This window comes from Phoca vitulina, unplaced genomic scaffold (assembly GCF_004348235.1).
Source record: "Phoca vitulina isolate PV1807 unplaced genomic scaffold, GSC_HSeal_1.0 scaffold3, whole genome shotgun sequence".
NCBI classification, from domain to species: domain Eukaryota; kingdom Metazoa; phylum Chordata; class Mammalia; order Carnivora; family Phocidae; genus Phoca; species Phoca vitulina.
This window is the reverse complement of record NW_022589706.1, coordinates 74,770,191-74,792,939: the sequence shown is the minus strand read 5'-3', so window position 1 is coordinate 74,792,939 and position 22,749 is coordinate 74,770,191. Positions and strand designations below refer to the sequence as shown.

The window sequence follows — 22,749 nt, the reverse complement described above, 5'->3', positions numbered from 1 at the left end:
TAAAATTCATTAATATGTGAAGATATAAACACACTTAATATATGCCTAATATATTTATTTATACAATTTTACCTTTCAATGGTATTTTACTGTAGAAACCAAGGTATAGATAATTATGTATTTTTCATACGTATCTTTTCCTTCTGATGACTTGGTGAATTTTAAATATAAAAACTCAGATATTTCAGTCTGAAGTGTATCTCCCTTCTTTTCAGAATTTTGTTTCTACGCTGAAAAACATAGTTCTAGAAACAAAAGCTACAGAAGCCATGTGTATGTGTATGTGTGTACACACTTGTGTATGTATATACACACTTGATATGTATAATACATGCACATGATAGCAAAGTTATATAGAAAAGCTTAGAGAAAAGCAAATAGATTTTGACTCATTCTTTCCCTTTACCAGAGACAAACTTTTAGGTTTATAACCTCTATCAAGTTAAAGAATTTACTTGTATTGATAGTCTTCTAAGTTTTTGGTTTTTAAGCACAAATAGAAAAATTTAATTGAGATAGTAATTCTTCAGTTCTCTATTAAAGTACTTTTTAAACACTACAGTACACAAAGTGAAAACTCCTTAGAATGCACTGCTTCCAAAACTCTTCTTGTCTGTTCCCTGTTCATTTATCTTTGTAATGTTCTGCCCATCACCCTCTACTTTTTAAATTACTCAACAGTGAAACAAGTGAAATGCAAGGATTAATTTTCTTTCTGTGGTTCCAATGCCATGATCGTTAGGCTTTTCAAACTAGAATATTCTTCTCATAAAAGTAATATGGAGTCTCTCTTTTGCATTCCATTAGTTGTTTAAATTTTTCCACATTTTGATTAGCTTCATATTTTATACTATAGCTTTCTTATATAGTTATCTGAAATTATCTTTTAAAAAATTGTGGTGAAATACACATAACATAAAATTTACCATTGTAACCATTTTTAAGTGTACAGTTCAGTGGTATTAAGTGCATTTACATTGTTGTGCAGCCATCACCACCATCCATCCACACAACTCTTTTCATCTTGCAAAACTCATAACTCCCTGCATTAAACAACAGCTTCCCCTCCAGCTCCTGGCAACCACCATTTTACTTTCTTTCCCTATGAATTTGACTACTCTGGGTACCTCAGATAAGTGGAATCATACAAATTATCTTTCTTTTTTTCTTGTGTTGGTTATTATTTTATCCAAAGTTGCAATCACACTTTTTTTTCTTTTTTTTTTTAATCTGTGGCCCTCTTTATTTTAGCTCTATTGATCTCTTTTTTTGCGTGCATTGGTTTTCCTAAAAGACTGGTGTATATTAGTCCTGGACTTTCATTTTATTGAAATGGTGGCAGGACTTTATATTTCAAAACATCTTCAATTTTTTCATACATTGTCTTATTTTGCTTCATTGTCTTCTAACATCCAGTTTTGTTGATGCAAATAAAGTAAGATAGCATTTTGAATTTTTTTTTTTCCTTTGTAGGGGGACTTGCCTTCTGTCTTCTTTTCTGTTGAAACATTTAGGGTTTGTTTTTTTATTTTTTTATCTCCAGTGTTTTCTATTTTCTCTTTCTGGAAACTCTGGATTTGAACCTACCAGATTTTTTTTTAAATGTCTCTTTACTTTTCTATCATATTCTCTCTCCCTTTCTCCTTTTGCTTTATCTTCTGCGAAGTGTTTTTCCCCCCCTTTGGCTATTTTTCTCATCTCATTAAGTTTTCTATAGTAATAGTTATGTGCTCTTAGAATACATTCTTGTTCTCTGATTGTTTTTTGTTTTATAGATGCAATATTATTATAAATGTATTGTATATTATTTATTTAATTTTTAAAGTTATATTTTTTCCCTAAAGAATCTCTTTCTCCTCTAGGGTCAGCTTTTAAATTTATTTTGGTCTTTGTCTTTCATGTTGCTAGCTCCTGTCATATGTCTGGTGGACTTCACAGTCTGTTCATACATGTAAAACAAACAAAAAAAGACTATCTATTTTGAGTACTCTTTGGATGCACCAATATAAGTAGTACTATTCTCTTCTCCCTTTTAACAACATTTCTGATTTGAAACTTTGTCTTGTTTGTTGAGGGCAGCAATATGTTGAATAGTGGGCTTTGCTTTAGGATGAATAAATAGAACAGCTTACTTCCCTCTCTCAAGAGTACCTCACCCTCACTTCCGTGTGCTCTTTTCTCTTAAATGCCAGCATGAGGCATGGTAGAGGGTGATGGGCAAAACACTGCATCTTAAACTGCTTAGTCATCTAATAGCAAAGGTAAATCAAAAAGGCCAGAGATAAGAAGAGTTTTGGTAGCAGTGCATTCCAAGGTGTTTCCATTTTTCTGTACTATACCATTTAAAAAACACTTTATGGGCATCTGGGTGGCTCAGTGGGTTAAGCATCTGCCTTTGATTCAGGTCATGATCCCAGCGTCCTGGGATGGAGCCGCACTTGGGTCTCCCTGCTCAGTGGGGAGTCTGCTTCCTCCTCTCCCTCTGACCCCCCCACTTGTGCTCTCTCTCTCAAATAAATAAATAAATAAAATCTTTAAAAAAATTTAAAAATACTTTAATAAAGAGCTATAGAAATAATACCTATTTGTGCTTAAAAAACAAAAACTCAGAAAACTATCAAAACAAGTAAGTAATTTGATAAAGGTTATACAATTAAAACCCACAGTAAATGTTATTTTTAAAGGAAGGAAAGAAGGAAGGAAGGAAGGCAAGGATACCCACTATTACCATACTTTCTTAACAAAGTAGGTGGTTCATGCCAATACCTAAGGCCAGAAGAACTACAAGGATTAAAGGAGATAAAATTATCTGTAATGTATGGTGATTAACATAACATAATAAAATAAAAAAATAATAAAATAAATCAGCAGCTAAAAAAAATTATCTTTAATTTCAGATTATAGCAACATATAGCAAAACAACTTTTGAAAATCCAGGAACTACTAAAACTAATAAGAAATTTTAGCATATTTGCTAGATATAAGAATGACATACAGAGGGGCGCCTGGGTGGCTCAGTCATTAAGCGTCTGCCTTTGGCTCAGGTCATGGTCCCGGGGTCCTGGGATCAAGCCCCGCATCAGGCTCCCTGCTCTGCGGGAAGCCTGCTTCTCCCACTCCCACTCCCCCTGCTTGTGTTCCCTCTCTCGCTGTGTCTCTCTCTGTCAAATAAATAAATAAAATCTTAAAAAAGAAAAAGAATGACATACAGAATCTGTAACATTTCTCTATACTAGCAGTGATCATGTATAAAAAAATAATAAAAGTAAGTACAACTCCCAAAAGGAATAGAGTTTCTAAGAATTAACTAAGAAGACAAAAGTTTTCCGTAAAGAGAATTTTTAAATTCCAATAATGGACAGAGATAATGGTCTGAATAAATGAGGAACTAATTCTAGGCTCTTGAATGGGATGATTTTATATAAGGAAGATACCAGTTTTCCCTATTTTAATCTATTAATGTAATACCACTTAATATTCCAGTTGGACTTTTTGAAGAAATTGATAAACACACTAAAGTTTATGTAAAAAAATAAACAAAACAAGAAACCCAAAGAGAAAATGGGCAAAGCATATGAAATTATTTTGTAGTCAGCATTGATTATTGCTTATTTTATTCTTCTCTATAGAAATTCAACTTATTCCAGAAAGACTCATATTCCTTCTTCTTAAAACTCATTTATTTTTATGTTACTACCATAAGAGTATAAAAATGGATGTTAATGTTTTTAAATTTCAGGGAATAACAATTATCATAACAGAGCAAAAATAAACTCCCCTAAAAAGTCTGGCAATTATATGACAAAAACATAGGACTCTGACTTCAATGATAAAGTTCTCTTAAAAAGACTCACTGGAGTTACAATTATCAAGTCATTTCTAAGGAAAGAATAAATGCATTTTACAAAACAAATTGGCGTGGGAAATAATCAGGTATCAGGTTTCATCTAAGTGTAGAACTCACTATTTCCCCTCGAGGCTTAAACAAATATTACATGAATGAGGGCTCTTATAAAATGTTATGTTTTGAAATAGATTTCATTAATGGTTTCTAGTGATAATTTATTTCTCCCTTTATGCACAAGTCTCTTCTCATACTAATAATGGATAACTTATTTGCATATAAATAGATTTCAGTATTTGCAGAAGCAGAGACCAAATATGTTTCTTTTTCTCCCTCTGGACATTGTTAAACAGATAAAAAAAGAAAAAAAGAAGAAGAAGAGGGGAAGAGGATACTGCAATAATTAGCAATGAGGAATTATAATAATTTTCTTGCCCCCAAATTTTTGCAGGCAACTTTCTTTGGTGTTTTTATTGGTATACTTCATTTTGAAGGTTTAGACCTCTATTAAAATAATAAAAAAAAGAATCTGCAGTTTTCTCAGTGATGCTTTTTGGTATACCTATGGCTCAAATGAAAACAACAAAGCAGCTTGATATTGGTTATTGAAATGTTTACTATGGCCCTCTGGGTATCTTCTTCTAATTAGTTTTTACTGTTTCTGATGAGGGAGTATGTTCCATTCTAGATAAGGTAAATGCCACTTCTGTGACAATATTGCTTAATTAAATAAATCCTTTGTTTTTGAGATAACAAGTTGCATGCTTGTGATTAAGAGAATATTTTGTTCCTTTCAGTTAAAAAATGTACAGATGCTAATTTTTCAGTTATCATATGGTTAAAAGTACCAAATCTTCAAAAAAAATTCATTATAGAACATATGTCCTCCCTAAATATAGTAAGAAAGGCTTTTAAGCCTACTTTCATTATAACTCACAGTAGACATTAGTAAAGAAAGAACAATTAAATCAGTGCTTTTTAAAGATATCCACTTGATATTTAGCTCCTTGACTTTCAGTGTTTGAAATAGGATATGTTTCTGTATTATGGTTCTTTAAGTGAGTAAGGGGCATCATCTTACGGTACACTTGGTGTTTTTAAGTAATTCCTTCAGGAAATTAAGATAACAGCTGCTTTCTGGTAGGTTCAATATCTATTAATAAGTGTGTCTTTCTGACCAGCAGAGGTCACTCAGTGTAAAGTGAATAATGACTTTAGCTTTCAAAAGAGACTGTAAACGTGACCATTCTATTTGAGCAATTTTATTTTACTTGATTTCTGTTTCTTGCATAAATCCTATTTTCATCCCTTGTTATACATGCTTGCTTAGGTGGGTGAGGCAGTTCCTTGGGGTCCAAGACCTTTCCAAACCTGAAGCCAAAAACATTCTGAAAGAAATAGTAAAGATGCTGTATTTAAATCTGTGTCGTTTTGAATATTATACAGATCTTTTCTACCAGTTAAAAAAAATAAGAGAGAACAAGTCCTTCAGAGAACATGACACATTGTATTCCGCCACAAAGAGGCAGCCTTCACCAAAAGATAGGACTTAGGGCTGTTTGGTTTCTAGGAAAACAGCATTTGACTCTCGATTTTTAAAAAATTGTTGTTTGTAACAGGTTTCAAAAGTAGCAGGATGTGGCATCCTTGACAGCTAGTGATGTGACAATATGGAGATTTGAAGACAATTTGATTTTTAGAATTGTGGTATTTTTGCTTTCCTTAAATGTGTATGTACTTATAAATTTAAAAATATAGGTATAAAATCAAAATTACATTCTTATGGTATACTAATGAATTAATAATCCAGGAACAAAATCCCTAAATTTATCATATAGACCCCAATTTATTCCATCTTCTAGACCTTATTCACCTTTTATAGAAATGTCATGTTCACGTGAAAGCATAACATTCTCATTTAATTAAGATAATATTTGTTTGGCCAATTTGATATTTTTGGAAAATGCTAGAGACAGCTAAAGATTAAGAAGGCAGTGTGAAGTAGAAAAGAGTTGTTAAAATCATAGAGCCAGTCACAGCTTAGCTATTAACTCAGTTCCCTGGAAAATTTAAATGGTTTTATTTTCCTTTCTTTGAGGGAGGTTCCAAGGATGTAAAGTGGTTGAATGATGTGTCCTTACTCACTGTGTGGCTTTGAGGAACTCTTCTGGGCCATTTTGTCCTCCTTTCCACAGGAGGAAACAAAAACTTAACAAGTTTTAGAGAATTTATAAAGGTCACATGGCTAGTATACAGAAATCTTGAATTTAAATTTTGGTTTAAGATTTATTCTGGGGGTGCCTGGGTGGCTCAGTAGGCTAAGCATCCAACTCTTGGTTTCGCCTCAGGTCATGATCCCAGGGTCCTGGGATTGAGTCCCACGTTGGGCTGCCTGCTCTGCAGGGAGTCTGCTTCTCCCTCTCCCCCTCCCCCTACTCGTTCTCTAAATCTCTCTCTCTCTCAAATAAATAAATAAAATCTTTAAAAAATTATTTATTCTGGAAAACAGTAGACTAAAATAAAATAGAGATGTGAATATACTTATACTTCACAAAATTTCATCTTCCATGATCATGAAATAAGTTTTGTACCTTTGGCCCAAAATTGAAATAGTGTGACATGGCCATAACAGAATTCATAATGTGTTAAAAGATATACATTAAAAAAGTAAATCTCTGGGGGCACCTGGGTGGCTCAGTCAGTTAAGCGGCTGCCTTCTGCTCGGGTCATGATCCTGGGGTCCTGGGATCTAGTCCCAGGTCCGGCTCCCTGCTCGGTGGAGAGCCTGCTTCTCCCTCTCCCTCTGCCTGACACTCTGCCTACTTGTGCTCTCTCTCTATCTCTCTGTCAAATAAATAAATAAAATCTTTAAAAAAAAAAAAGTAAGTCTCTGGTGATGGGTGTTAAAGAGGGCACGTACTGAATGGAGCACTGGGTGTTATAGGCAAACAATGAATCGTGGAACACTACATCCAAAACTAATGATGTAATCTATGGTAATTAACATAACAAAATAAAAGAAAATAAAAATAAAAATAAAGATGATTCCAGTGCAAAAAAAAATAAAAAATAAAAATTAAGTCTCTTTCCTATCTTAACACTGCCAGTCTCCTACTAATCTCTCAGGCAATGATTATTCTAAATAATTTACAGACATTTATGTGATATATCATCTAAATATCATTTTCACATTGTAAATAAAAATAAGACCTTAAGGTATTCATTTTTTGCGTAGACGATTACTGGGAAAGAAAGTAAAATGAAAAGAAAATAATTAAAATGCTTAAGGTCACAAGAATAGATTCTAGTTGACTCAAAAACAGACTCTTCTTTCTTTGGTTTGGCTCAGTTCAGCTCAGTAGGCATTGATGGAACCTCTACAATAAGCACGCCCTGAGGCATAAGAGATTCAGATATATTCTGGAGAAATGATAGTCTCATCCATAATTTCATAAGGTTTTTTTTCTCTGGATAACTAATTCTTGAGATTATTTGAGAAAAAAAATTTTGATGTTTAGATATATTTGCTAATTGCTACATATTAAATTGTAGTTTAGAGATCTAAAGCAATGGGATTTGTTAAAATTTTGTTCTCTTGGTTCCAGTTTCAGAGAATATGATTTATTATTTTGGCATGAATCCAAGGAATCTACAATCTGACACTAATCTGGGTGATTCTGATGGCCATGGTCCATGCACTACACTTTGGGAAAGATTAATTTAAATTATGTGGTGCTGAATATGATCCTCTTTGTTTTTTAGTCATGATATTTCAAGCCATAGAACAAGTTCAGCCAGAGGCCAGGGGACAAACACGTCCACAGCTATGGAAGGGCTATGAATAGGCCCCGTGGGTCGTGGGTATTAAAGCTGGATGAGGAAACCATTTACTATTTGGAAATAAACACTGTTAATATAAACAAATCCCACTGTTATTTGTCTTGGTTAAAATTAACTAGTGGTAGTTGATGGGAAGGCTTGCAAGGGAAGAATTCTGCTGAATTCTAGTAGCCTGCTATTATTCCATGAAGTTATGGCAATAGAGTTAGAGAATATTTGTATTACATGATCACTGGAGCAGAGTGAGCAGAGAACCTGTAAGGTGAAGGAAAAAATCTTGTCTAGATTTAAATCTCGGTCTAGATTTAAGTTTACTGAAAAGGAGCAAGAAGCTTTCTAAGATATTCAATGGTTAACCTAATAGTTTTTGTTTAATCTCTGATGAATGTAAGTAAAACATTTGCACATCAAAGCACAAAAACCATTTTATCTTTTACTTAATCTATAAAATGTTTGTTTTAAGGTACAGAAATTTATTCATTTAAGTTGCAAATAAACATCTTAACCTTTGTTTAACTGGCTTGTCACTATATTTATCATGTAGGCTCCTCTTCCAGAAAACTCTAAACTCTATGAGTCTAGCTTTATTATAGCAGAGCTATTCAGAGAAAAATTCAAATCTAAACACAATTAGGAGCCTAACAATTTTTAGTAAATTAAAGCAAATGGCAAATAGTTACATTTTAAAGTGGTAAAAATTAGCCATTTGAATATTTTTGAAAAAGATCATTTATTTTCTATCTTTCTTAAAGAATTTAGCTTGCTTAATATTAATCAAATGTTCAAAATAAATTTGATGTTTATATTTAAAGAACTCCAATCACTTAATCTATGACCTGATGTGCTTTACAAAGATATAGCATTGTCATGATTTTTACATATAATATTCAGAGATAAGTGCCAGTCTTAGACGGAATACCTTACTAATTCAGCTTTAATTGAATGTTAAAATAATGATGGGGATGTAAGAGAACTTGGAATATATGCTGAGACTTACTCTACTTTTTTGCTTAGATAATTTTCTTGGCATTCTAGCTCCAAATATTTAAATAGGAACAGCGGGATGTAAAAACCAAAATTCAGTTATGAAAGGAAAATTTGCTACTCTGCCAGGCCAGTTGTGAGGTATTTTATTTACCTTGAAAACAACTTCATATTTCATTGATTATTTGATTACTTTGTTCATTCATCAATAAAAATCACTCATGTGTTACATATTTATATACTACCTACTCAAAATAGTAGGTGAAAAATGATCATCCTTCCTTCCAGCTGGTTCCTAAATTTATACAGAAAGTGTATTATACCTCTCGATTTACAAGACTAATGAAAGTCATTCAAATTTGCATAATGTACTTATCAGAGCAGGATCAGTTCAAAGACTTCATTTGATAGGACTTATGGATGTACATTTTGGTAAGAATTTCATAAGAATGTATTTAGAAGTACATGGATAAACAGACATTGCTGTCTGAAGATATATTTTAGTCAAGCCAAATCTATCTGATTTTGTATTTCTGCGTCATAACAGTGATGGCCCTATTCCTTACTCAATGCTAGGAACACATGTTTTAACAGGTGGATGATTTAGGTAGACTCCAACTGATGCAATTCTCAGTCTACTTAGGTTGGAGTGCATTATAATAGACCATGTCTTAGGGACTGAGTTGGCAATAATTCTTAGATACTCTATAGTAATTTTAAGATATCAACCTCAAGTATTTAAGATCTTATTTCTTAAAACATGTAATTCCCATTTTGTTTTTGATCAGAAACGTTAACAGGATGGTAAAACACACATGGAATTTTGATTAAAATTTTATGCATTATTGAGACTCTTGTCTGTTTTTTCTCATCACCTATAAGCTCAATTTATAGTTGTTTGGTCATAGTCTGAATTGCCATTTCATTACCTCACATCTTAGAAGCAGGAGAAGAGCATTAAACCTAAATGTGGCTTTGACATTGATGATAATAGTTCCTTGTGTACTAATATTTTGTCTTAGCTATTATTTCATTCGTAGAGCTGAAGAATAAAATCAGCATGAGAAAATGTGTTCCATAAAAACTCAACTCTCTAAATGACACTTTAAAGCCATGTGGTCCATTTTAATGAACAATTTCCTAGATGCTTTTTAATTCCTAAAGATATGCTCACACATGGGATGTTTACTTTTCAGTAGTTTTCTTTCAGCTTCACATGAAAAAAAAATGATTTGGTATTCATAAGCAAAATTCACTACGTAATTTATAAATTTAAGCTCGTTATGAAGACAGCCATTTTTTAATCTGAGGTTTTGTAGCTTTATTTATAGAAATAGTTATTTCTGAGTCCACTCTAATGTACCAACATGATTTTTATTTTAAATTATTCATTATTCCTGTTCTCTCCCATTTTTGCCCTAGAGCATTGGTTGACATTTCATAGAGAGTTGGTTGGCATAGGCTGGAAAATATGTAATTATAAGTATCACCTGCTCTTGAATTCCCATTATATAATAGTCGTGATTCAGGCAGACTTTCCATAGGCATTTGATTTGGAATGAGAAGTTTTCTTCTTCCATGACCTGTGATTAAAATGTAGCATTTTGGTAAATAAATAGAAGATAATTTCTGCATAATCTATCCGTGAATCACAGCTGGTGAAGCAATGTAAATTTTTGACCTGTATTATATAAGCAGCAACATATGTAATTGGAAATATATTTTAAGATCAAGTACAATAAACTTTTTTTTTAATGCTCTGTAGCTTAAAGTAAACTAAATGCTAACATGAAACAAGATGCATATTGAGAATTTACTTTACTTAACGCTCCTCGAAGGAATTCCAATAAAAGGAAATCCACTAAAACTACATTTGAATATTTTCTTTTCTTTTAATGAGTTATAATCATGAAGGTAAATATTTATCAGTTGCTGTAGCATGATAGTAAGGACAGGGAATAGACTGTATTTCATTTCATAGTTGAAAATGAAATTTACTGATACAACAGTGTTTGGTTAATAGCCTTACCTGTTGCATTAACCTTTATACATCTTTATGGTTAAAGTTACAATTTTTAATTAATTGACTGTGGAATCATGCACCCAGTTCCTGATGATAAGTTTGTGGTCTTTTCTACATACTGCAGTAACTGATACATTTTCCCATGTGTAGTTTAGTTTGTAAATACATACATATCTATTTGTAAAGATATGTACGTATATGTACATTGTTTCTCTGCACTATGAATAGAAATTATATTATTCCAAAGTCATGCATGCAAGATGGCATTTGCTACAACACTTTGTCTTTTAGCAGATCAAGACACTTGAGCTTCTTAGTCCATTCTGACTGCTATAACAAAAATGCTATAGACGGGGTAGCTTAAATAGTGTAAGTTTATTTCTCACAGTTACTGGAGTCTGGGAAATCCAAAGTCAGGATGCCCAAAGTGACATTTGCATTAGGAAGGGCCTCCCTCCTGACTTGCAGATAAACATCTGTATACACAGCAGAGAAAGAATGAGAATGAAAATAAATTCTCTCACGTCTCTTTTTGTAAGGGTGATAATCCCACCATGAGGGGCTCCGCTCTTTGACCTGATTACCTTTTTTTTTTTTTTTTAAGATTTTATTTATTTATTTGAGAGAGAACCAGAAAGAGAACAGAGAGGGGAGGGGCAGAGGGAGAAGCAGGCTCCCCACTGAGCAGGGAGCCTGATGCAGGGCTTGATCCCGTGACCCTGGGATCATGACCTGAGCCAAAGGCAGCTGTCTTAATGGACTGAGCCACCTACGTGCCTCCCCCAATTACCTTCTGAAGCCCTCATCTCCAAATATGATGATCACATTGGTGATTAGGGTTTTAATATATGAATTTGGTGGGGGGAGGCACAACCATTCAGTTCATAGCAGCTTCCCACAGGGACTTTATAATTTTGGATATCTATCCTATTAATTGAATTGATGTTAGAAGGATTGAAATAGAGCCAAATCTCATCTTTTATTGTAAAATTTGAAGTATCTTATGTTAATGAAGCTAAAGCCTTAAAAATGTTTCATGTGAATTTATCAATTCTAATTTATTTTAGTTTTGAAAACATCTTCAGGGATCTGTTCTTCAAAGTGGTAGTTTTTAATTGCATGTATACTAGGGAGATGGAGGCATAATTTTTGTATTCTGCTAACATCTTCATATCTACTATTTCACTGTTTATGTCCATTGTCAATATTCTGTCTCATGTTGTTCCTTCCTCTCTCCACACTTCTTCTCTCCACACTCTCTCTCCTTCCTCTCTCCCTCTAATTTAGTTTCATTCATCATCACTGTTCCACACACTCCACGGTGACCTGTCTGTGATGTCTCCTCTTGCAACATTTGATATAGTAAGACCTCTAAGCACTCTCTGGAAATACAGGCTTGGCATGTGACAGATACTCAATAAGTATTGGTTAATATGTGAATGGAGAAAAGAAAAAACACTCTCCCTATTTTCTCTCTTTGATGTTGTACTAGCCGTATTCTACTCACTAGACTATTTCCTTCTTTGACTCTCCCTCTCCCTTCCTATGTGCAGCACCTCCAAGTTTCAGTCCTCAGTTATTAAATTTTCTCTGTCCATGTTCTTTCGCTTAAAGAAACTTCAACTATCACCTCTATGTGAACAACTCCTTTCCTTTTCCCCAGAACAGATTTCTCATGAGCTTCAGTTATGTATTTCCAGCTGTCTTCTGAACATTTCTATTTGGATATGCTGCCATCTTTTCAGACAAAACTGGTTCAAAACCAAACACACGATGTTCCTCTTCAATGATATCTCTTCTGTGTTTTCTTATTTTTGTCACAATATTGCCTTTTTATTGGCCATTATTCATTTTTATTTTCTTCCAGTCACTATACATATTAAATATTTATTTCATCTCTTAGAAAATATTCTGAGTTGTTCTTCTTTTCCCTTAGCAATGTTAGTAAACTCCTTATTAGTGTCCCTAAAATAAACCATCAAGTCATCCCATCCTATAATGTACTGCCAAAGTTTATTTCATAAACTACCTCTTTCTTCATGAATCTCCTTTAGTGTAAAACCTTCAGGAGCTACCCACTACCTGTGGAATTAGTTTCCAAAGGCTTTTTTGTTATTTATTTATTTATTTATTTATTTATAAAGATTTATTTATTTTAGAGAGAGCACACATGCGTGCAAGAGTAGGGGGACGGGCAGAGGGAGAGAATCTCAAGCAGACTACCTGCCCCTGCTGGACTCCATCCCAGGACCCATGAGATCATGACCTGAACCAAAACCAAGAGTCAGATGCTTAACTGACTGAGCCACTCAGGTGCCCCTCCAAAAGCTTTAAAAAAATTATTAGACAATTTTAGTTAAAAAAATGTATATAGGACCCAAACAAAGAAGAGTAAATCTAAAGCTGTTTTGAATGAAAATAATTCAGGCTCCTATTTGGGCTTTACCTATACATTTTTCCCTAGGCACTTCTGTGGAATTCTGGGACACTTTAGAATACAATTTGAAACCTATTGGCTCTAATACAAAATCCTTATTTAGGGTTAGGCCCTAGTCCATTCAACCAGTTTGTTCATTACATCCAATTGTTCCATGTGAATTCCATCTTTTTACCTTGGCTTCTATCATGTTTAGCACCCAGAATGCTATTCAACTACTTTTTTGCTTCTTTAAGTCTTACTCATATTTCCAAATGCATTTCAAGCACTACATCTTTGCTGAATTTATGAATGCCTTTCTAGGAAATAAAAGACTTGGTTGTCTTTTTTCATGATGTATATGTATCTTGGGAGGGTACTGTTTTCTTTTTTGGGAAAATACTTCTGTATTACATTTAATTATTAGATAGACAAATGTCACTTTTTTGTGCTTATTATATTTTAAAACCCTAACCTGAATGATTTTAAGCATTCAAAAAAAATGGGTCCAAGGTTGTTTGATGCTAAAATTATACATTAAGAGCACAAATCTAAGACTATGACCCAAATCAATAATTTTAACATACTTTATTATTTTCTACATTTGTTTTCTTTTAGGGCCTGCAACATATGATCCTGTTTTAAGGAAATCTTGCTCCATACCCTTATTTGTTAAAGCATCAAAGCGTTTTAAAGATTCCAAAGAGATTACTCCTGGTCCAGCGACATATGAGGTTTGTCAATAATATATCTCTTTTATCAGTAACAAAAGAATAGAATAATTTCCAGAAAGTACTGAAAATGTCTACATTTTTTATAGTCTACATGTTTTATTCATATTTGACTAATCAAAATCTTTTGGCTATGGAAGGCATTTTTTAAAAATTATTTATTTATTTATTGAGCAAGAGAGAGCATGAGCTGGGGGGAGGGGCAGAGGGAGAGGGAGAGAGAGAATCTTAAGCAGGCTCCACACCCAACGTGATCCTGAATTGGGGCTTGATCTCCCTGAGATCAAGACCTGGGCTGAAATCAAGAGTCTGACACTTAACTGACTGAGCCACCCAGGTGCCCCAGAAAGGCATTTTTGAATACATTCTGACATTTTTTTAAAGATTGATTTATGAATTATTTAATTTATCAATTTATCTATAAATGTCCACTACAACATTGATATATATATATTTTTTTACATCCCTGCAACTTTAAAAACTTAGTTGTTTACATACATAAGTGGAAATTTTCAAGTATTTATTGCAATTATGAATTTATTAGAGGGCTCAGAAGGTAGAGTGTTGGTCCAGTAAAATCATATATTGATCTTTTAACTTCTTTTAATAAGTATAGATGCTATAGTTTAGATTCATAATAAATAAAGGACTCTTTTAAGCTCTGGGCCTTCTGATTATAAGGAGGCTTAAATAAATCTGCAGGTTTTAAAAATTGTGTTCACAATTGGCCTTAATTCCTCATCTAGGATGAATAAGTCCCCCATCCCCATTCTACTAACTATTAAAAGTGAAATATTTTATAGTGGCCTATAGCAAGTAATTTAAGAATTAATACTCAGTGCAAACCACAGTGAATATTGTTTTTTGGGTTAGTTAATGACAAGTTCATTTTTCTTGAATGTATGCTTTCTACTTATTTAAAATGTCATAATCTAAATAATTCTTCAGCATTCTGCCAAAGCAAATTCATAATATAACATCTGGAAAAAAAGAAAAAGAAAATAAAATGAATGATAAAAGAGTTGTTATTTTACTTGTGGGTTGTTGATTCCCTCAAAAGACCACTGCTAATTCCTACTGATTAAGCAATGCTAATTTTATTTACTTCAGAAAGGGAGAATCTGCTAGACAGTCTTAATAGTTTTTCAGAAGGTGCAAGTCAAGGGACTTGTGATGTTTTAGGACCTGGGCTGTGTGATGTAAGACAGGTCTTACAAATGGGGATTTAGTTGGGATTGGGCAAAGTTTATGACCTGTTTACTTTGAGTTATTGGGTGCAGCGAGGGAGTGTCCTGAAGCAAGTCTTGATCAGTAAGCTATCAGTCTTCATAAGTTAGGTGGTATAGCTGTTCATAGTCTGATCATATTATCATATTAAATCATTAGCTGAACCCTTCTCCCCTACTTTTTAAAACTGATTTTAGTGGTATTTACAAATAATAAAGTCAGTAAATCTAATGTTATCCTTTTATTTTGTGATACATTTATCATTGAAGATGTATTTACTAGTCTTCTAGTATTTAAAGATGTTCTTTTTATTTCATAAGATTTTATAATTATATTTATACTTCCTCATAGTCATTTACTAGAGCAAATTATTTTCTATGTCAAACGAAAACATTTATGGGGTTAGTAATGATGTTTATTCAGGTGTTGCCTGGAATTTCAAACTAATATATCCTATATATATACTGCACTGCGAAGTAACTTTCCTGTTGAGAAATGAGTAATATTTTTTGCCTTCCAACACCATTTGTTTTTTCTTTAATATTTGAAAACTTTTTTGAACAGGTAATTTTCCTTAAAAATTTTCCTTCTTATAAGAAAAAGTTATTTTTAATCAGATAGGCCAATAAATTACTAGGTCCTTTTATTATAACTTGCTCTTATTTTTTAGTTTGATACTTTTTTCTCTATTGACTTTAGTAAGTTTAAGTTGGTAACTCTTGAGAAGATATTTGCCTAAAAATTTTACTTTTTTTTTTTAACAGAAAAAGATGATTCTAGAAATTTAGAACATTGTTTTCAGACTGCAATATTATGTTCTACTTAAAAAGTGCTTAAATTTGTAGGACTTGTGCCATCATTGGTTATAGGTTTTCAGTGTCACATATGCATACCAGATCCAACTTATCCAATGTGGGTGGTACTTACAATAATATCTATAATAGCTCTCTTAAGTTACACAACCACTTTTGCAAAGTCTGCTTGCCATTTTTATTCTTGTGTGAATAATCTTTTGAGTTTCCCAGGCAGAATTAGTGTTTTCCTTTTTTTTTTTTTCTTTTTTGGTGTGTGTGTTGGGGGGGGGTGGTCAGAGTTGTCATTGGAACATTATTCACTATCTTTCAATTACAAGCTAATCTGTTTGTCTCTTTTGCTCCTTCTCGTTGTTGATATTTACTGGTTCACTATCACTGACCCTTTTGAAGATATAATAAAAGCTAGGGGCTCTTTCCTTAGGGAGAAAATTTTGCATGTATGCTCATAACAAAAACCTGTGTATACAATTTTAGATGGTTTATTAATCTACAAAAGCTCACTTATGGCTTCAATCAAGAACTCCCAATAGTAGATTCTGAACTCCATGAGAGCAAGACTTATTTACTTTTATTTTATTAGGTCTTCAACCACAGAAGAATCTGGCATATAGTAGCATATTAATAAATGCTTATAGTATAAAGCAACAAAATGGTTAATGCTAGGATTTTCTTCCCAGGATTAAATCACTAATCTTTACCTATGAATAAAGATTTACTTACTAACTTAGTTCTCAGTGAGAAGAATATGTATATGTCCTTTTAAAACAGCAGCAGGTTTTACTGACTAATTCACATTCTCTTGTTGAGTAAGTCTTCTCACTAAATGCCAACTTTTTACGGTTTACATGAGGCACTACATTATTTTCTGGAATTTAAAATTGACAGTTATTGTATGAGAATATTTTAAAAACTAGATAGAAGAAATTTCAATGAATTTAACTTTAAAAAATCCTCATTTAAATATACAGAAAAATTTAAATACACCTCTCTTTAAAACAAACTCTACAGAAATTAATTGAAATTTAATAATACAACTATTTTAAAATATTTTTCCTACTTTTTCAGATATAATTGACATATGTATGTATTATAAATTATTGCCACAATGAGGTCATAATAAATGATGCCATCACCTTGCATAGTTACCATTTTTTTGTGTGTGTGGTGATAACAGTTAATACCTACTCTTAAAGGTTAAGACCTATTACCTTGAAGTAATAACAGTATTGTTAAGTATAGTCACCACCATGCAGTATATAAGATCTCCAGAATTTATTCATTTTCTAATAGAAGGTTTATACCTTTTATCCAATTTCTTTCTATTTCTTCTATTTCCTAGTCCCAGGCAACCACCATTTTACTATATCTCAATCAGTTCAACTGTTACATACAAGTGAGAACATACAATATTTATCTTTCTCTGTCTAACCTATTTCACTTAGTATAATGACTTCAAGATCCATCCATGTTGTCACAAATGGCAGAATTTTTTTTTAATGGTGGAATAATATTCCATTGTTATTCACATACACCACAACTTCTTTATCCATTCATCCATTAATGGATACTTAGGTTATCCTATATCTTTACTACTTTGAATAATGCTACAGTGACAGGTGAGTACAGATGTCTCTTCAAGATAATTATTCATTTCCTTCAGATATATACCCAGAAGTGGAACTGCTGGATATAGTAGTCCTATTTTTAATTTTTGAGGAATTTCCATACTGTTTTCCATAGTGGCTGCACCAATTTACACCCCCACCAACAGTGCACAATAGTTCCCTTTTATCTACATTCTTACCAACATTTGTTATCTCTTGTCTTTTTGATGTTAACCATTCTAACAGATGTGAGGTGATATCTCATTGTGTTTTTGATTTCCCTGATGATGAGTGATGTTGAGCACCTTTTCATGTACCTGTTGACCATTTGTATATCTTCTTTGGAAAAATATTTATTCAGTTCCTCTGCCCATTTTTTAAGTTTTTTTTCTTCTACTGAGTTGTATGAGTTCCTCATATATTTTTTATATTATCCCCTTATCAGATAGATGGTTTGCACATATTTTCTCCCATTCCATGGGTTGCCTTTTCATTTTTTTTATTGTTTCTTTTGCTGAACAGAAACTCTTCAGTTTGATGTAGTCCTGCTTGTTTATTTTAGTTACACTTGGTATCATATCTAAAAGAATCATTGCAAAGACTAATGTCAAGGAGCTTCTTCCCTATGTTTTAGGAGTTTCATGGTTTTAGGTGTTAGATTTAAATCTTTAATTCAATTTTTTTTGTGAGTAGTATAAGTTAAGGGTGCAATTTTATTCTTTTGCAGGTGGCTATCCAGTTTTCCTAAAACCATTATTACAAGAGACTATCCTTTACCCATTGTGTATTGTTGGTGTCCTTATCAAGGATTAGTTGATCATACATGCAAAAGTTAATTTCTGGGCTCTCAATTCTATTGTCTTTGTATATATGTCTGTTTTTAGGCTGGTACCATACTGTTTTGATTACTATAGCTTTGTAATATATTTTGAAATTAGAAAGTGTTATGCCTCTAGCTTTGTTGTTCTTTCTCAGGATTGCTTTGGCTGCTTGGGGTCTTCTGTGGTTTCATACAAATTTTAGGACTGTTTTTTTCTATTTCTGTGAAAAATGCCTTTGGGATTTTGATAGAGATTGCATTGAATGCACATTTTAACATTGTTAATTTTTCTAGTTCATGGACATGGGATATATTGCTATTTATTTGTGTCTTCTTCAAGTTTTTTCATCATTGTCCTATAATTTTCAGTGTAAAGATCTTTAACTTTATCCCTAAGTATTTTATTATTTTTGATGGTATTATAAATGGGATCATTTAAAAAATATTTTTGGATAGTTTGTTGTTAGTGTATAGAAATGTAACTGATTTTTTGTATTTATTTTGTATCCTGTAACTTCACTGAATTCATTTATTATTTCTAACAATTTATTTGTGGCATCTTTAGGATTTTTCTATATATAAGATTATGTCATCTGCAAACAGATAATTTCACTTCCTTCTTTCTAATCTGGATGACATTTATTTCTTTTTCTTGCCTAACTGCTCTTGGTAGGACTTCTAGTGCCAAGTTAAATAGGCATGGGTAGAGTGAGCACCTTGTCTTGGTCTTGATTTTAGCAAAAAAGCTTTCAACATTTTACTACTGAATATAATATTAGCTGTGGGCATGTTATATGTGATCTTTATTATATTGAAGTATGTTCATCCTATATCCAATTTGTTGAGGGTTTTTATCATGAAAGGATGCTGGATTTTGTTAAATATGTTTTTTTGCATATATTGAGATGATCATATGATTTTTATCTTTTATTCTGTTAATGTGTTACATCACATTTATTGATTTGTGCATGTTGAACCATCCTTGCATCCCAGAGATAAATCTCACTTGATCATGATATAAGATCCTTTTAAGGTGCTGTTGAATTCAGTGTGGTAGTATTTTGTTGAGAAATTACATCATCAGGTATTAATGGCCTGTAATTTTCTCTTCCTGTAGTATCCTTATGTAGCTTTGCTATCAGGGAAATGCTGGCCTTGTTAAATGAGTTTGAGAGTGTTATCAGTTCATCAAATTTTTGGAAGAGTTTGAGAATGATTGGCATTGATTCTTTAAAACTTAAGTAGAATTTACCAGTGAAACTATCTGATCCTGGGCTTTTCTTTGTTGGGAGGTTTTTGATTACTGATTCAATCTTCTTTCTAGTTGTAGGTCTATTCAGATTTTCTATTTTTTTCATAATTTAGTGTTGGTAGGTTGTATGTTATAGGAATTTATCCATTTCTTCTAGGTTATTCAATTTCTTGGTGTATAATTGTTCATAAGAGTTTCTTTTTTTTTTTTTTTAAGATTTTATTTATTTATTTGAGAGAGAGAGAATGAGAGACAGAGAGCACGAGAGGGAAGAGGGCAGAGGGAGAAGCAGACCCCCTGCTGAGCAGGGAGCCCGATGCGGGACTCGATCCCGGGACTCCAGGATCACGACCTGAGCCGAAGGCAGTTGCTTAACCAACTGAGCCACCCAGACGCCCTGTTCATAAGAGTTTCTTATGATACTTTTTGTTTCTGTGGTGTCAGGTGTAATGTCTCCTCTTTGATTGATGATTTTGTCTTCTCTTTTTTCCTTAGTCTAGCTAAAGGTTTGTCAATTTTCTTTTTTTTTAAGGTTTTATTTATTTATTTGAGAGAGAGAGTGAGAAAAAGAGAGCATGAGCAGGGGGAGGGGCAGAGGGAGAAACAGACTCCCTACTGAGTGGGGAGTCCGATGCATGTGATCCCGGAACTCTGAGATCGTGACCTGAGCTGAAGGTAGTTGCTTAACCAACTGAGCCACCCAGGTGCCCCAGGTCTGTCAATTTTCTTTCTTCCTTTTTCTTTTAAAAAAAAGCAGACTTTTTGTTTCATTCATCTTTTGTATTTTTTTTCTGGTCTGTATTTCATGTACTTCTGTTCTGATCTTTGTTGTCTCCTTCCTTCTGCTAACTTTGGACTTAATTTGTTCTTTTTCTAGTTTCCTAAGATGTAAAGTTAGTTTTTTTTTTATTTGTGATCGTTTTTGTTTCTTCTTAATGTAGGTATTTAATGCTATAAACTTTCCTTTCAGAACTGCTTCTACTACATCTCATAAATTTTGGTATGTTGTGTTTCCATTTTCATTTGTTTCAAAATATTTTTTGACTTCTCATTTGATTTCTTCTTTGACCCATTGGTTGTTCAAGACAGTGTTGTTTAATTTCTACATATTTGTGAGTTTTTCAGTTTTTTCCCTCTTACTGATTTCTAATTTCATACCATTGGGGTTGGAAAAATATATTTGTTATATTTCAATCTCCTTACATTTGCTAAGGCTTGTTTTGTGGCCTAACACAATCTGTCTTGGAAACTGTTCCTTGTGCACTTGAAAATAATATATTCTTTTGCTATTGCATAGAATATTCCATATATGTCCATTAGGTCCTTCTGGTCTAAGGTGTAGTTCAAGTCCAATATTTTCTTATTGATTTTCTATCTGGGTAATCTATCCATTTTTGAAAGTGATGATTGAAGTCCTCTACTCTTACTGTATTGTCTGTTTCTCCCTTCAGATCTATTAGTGTTTGCTTAATACATTTAAGTACTCTGTTGTTGGGTGCATATATATTTACAATTGTTATATCCTCTTAATGAATTGACTGCTTTGTGATTATATAATGACTTTGTCTGCTTTTATAATTTTTTACTTAAAGTCTGTTTTTTATGAATAAGTATAGCTACCCTTGCTCTCTTATTTCCTACTTGCATAGAATATCTTTTTCTGTCCCTTCACTTTCAATCTATGTGTATCCTTAAACCTGAAATACCCATATAGTTGTGTATTTTTTTAAAATCCATGTAGACACTCTATGTCTATGATAGGTAAGGACTTACTCATGCCACTTTATTATTTTATAGCTGTTTTATCTTGTACTTGTACAGCTGCAGAAGCCAAAGCTGGCTATGGTCATGTCCCCTAGGGTTTGACATGGGCAGGGAGGGACTCAAGTGGCTGGTATCTTACACTTGTTGAGCCACAGATACCTTGGATGAATGCCACTGTGGTCCCAGATTCTGGCAGGGGTGGTTGGGGGAGTGGAGGGAGTGAGAAGGGACTCATGTGGCTGGCATCAGTGAATTCAAATACTTGTGAGGGGAAAGCTAGTGAAATCTACTGGGGGTCTGCAACAGCTGTGCTGGCCTTAGGCTTTGTCAGTGGTGAAATCTGAATTTGTCTGCAGAGTAGGTCTCTGTGAACTGTAATTGCTTATGATGCATGGATGCTAATAATAGCCTCTGCTTTTTCTTTCTTGTTTCTAGCCAGCTCTAGATGTCTTGGTTTTGTTGGTCTGGGTAGGGTGAAACCAAAGCAGGACTTTCCTACAGTACCCCAACAAGCTGGAGAAGCTGGTCACTTGCTCTGCTCTTATTTTGTTAGTAAGTGAAACTCTTTCATGCTGGGAAGTTGCTTCTTGGCATTGAAAAATGCCACTTGGAGCAGGGAAAACCAGGCAAAATTGAATTGTCTTCTTTCTCTTCTTTGCTATTATTCTCAGGTTTTTGGTTACAATAGTGTGCTGTTAAAACTTCCTAAGTGAACTCTAGACGTCTCCCAGAGCTGTTTTTGTTCATGGGTAGCTGTCCAATCATTGATCTTTGTGAGAAAACAGGGAATCTGTGTTCTCCTACATCACCATTTTTTTTTTTCACTGAAATACCAGTAATTTTTTCTCCCAGCACTTTGAATTTATCATCCCACTCTCTTCTGTTCTCCAAGGTTTCTGCTGAAAAATACATTGACAGTTTTGTGAGGGTTCACTTGTATGTGTGACAAGTCACTTTTCTCTTACTGCTTTCAAAATTCTCTCTTTGTGTTTGACTTCTAACAAGTTGATTATAATGTATTTTGCAGATGTTTTGGATCCATTTCTCGGAGGGATATTTTGGGCTTCCTTAATCTGATTTCCATTTCCTTCCCCAGGTCTGGGACATTTTTAGCTACTCTTTCTTTGAAAAAATTATCTGGTCCTTTCTCTGTGTCTTCTCATTATGGAACTCCTGTAATGCCTATATTGATTCATTTGCAGATGTTTTTATGAGGCCCTTAAGGTTTCTTCATTATTTTTCCTTTTTCTTTTTGCTCCTCTGACTAATTGCCAATGATCTGTCTTTGTGTTTGTATTCTTATCTTCTGCTTGATCTAGTATGATATTGAAATCCTCTAATGAATTTTTCAGTTCGGTTGTACCTTCAACTGCATGATTTCTGTTTGCTACTTTTTAATATTTTCTCTTTGTTGAAATTTTCACTTTGT

The 22,749-nt window shown here is 33.3% G+C and overlaps 1 protein-coding gene across 1 annotated transcript in view; it reads left to right on the top strand.

Moving 5' to 3' along the window:
• The window catches only part of STPG2 (sperm tail PG-rich repeat containing 2), a 316,895-nt gene extending 295,070 nt beyond the window's left edge, over positions 1–21,825 (top strand). Inside the window, exons 11-12 of the mRNA XM_032398732.1 lie at positions 13,726–13,841; positions 21,756–21,825. Coding sequence (XP_032254623.1) covers positions 13,726–13,841; positions 21,756–21,797 — 158 coding nt within the window. The 3' untranslated portion in view covers positions 21,798–21,825. The remainder of the gene's footprint in view (positions 1–13,725; positions 13,842–21,755) is intronic.
• Positions 21,826–22,749: the final 924 nt, after the last annotated feature.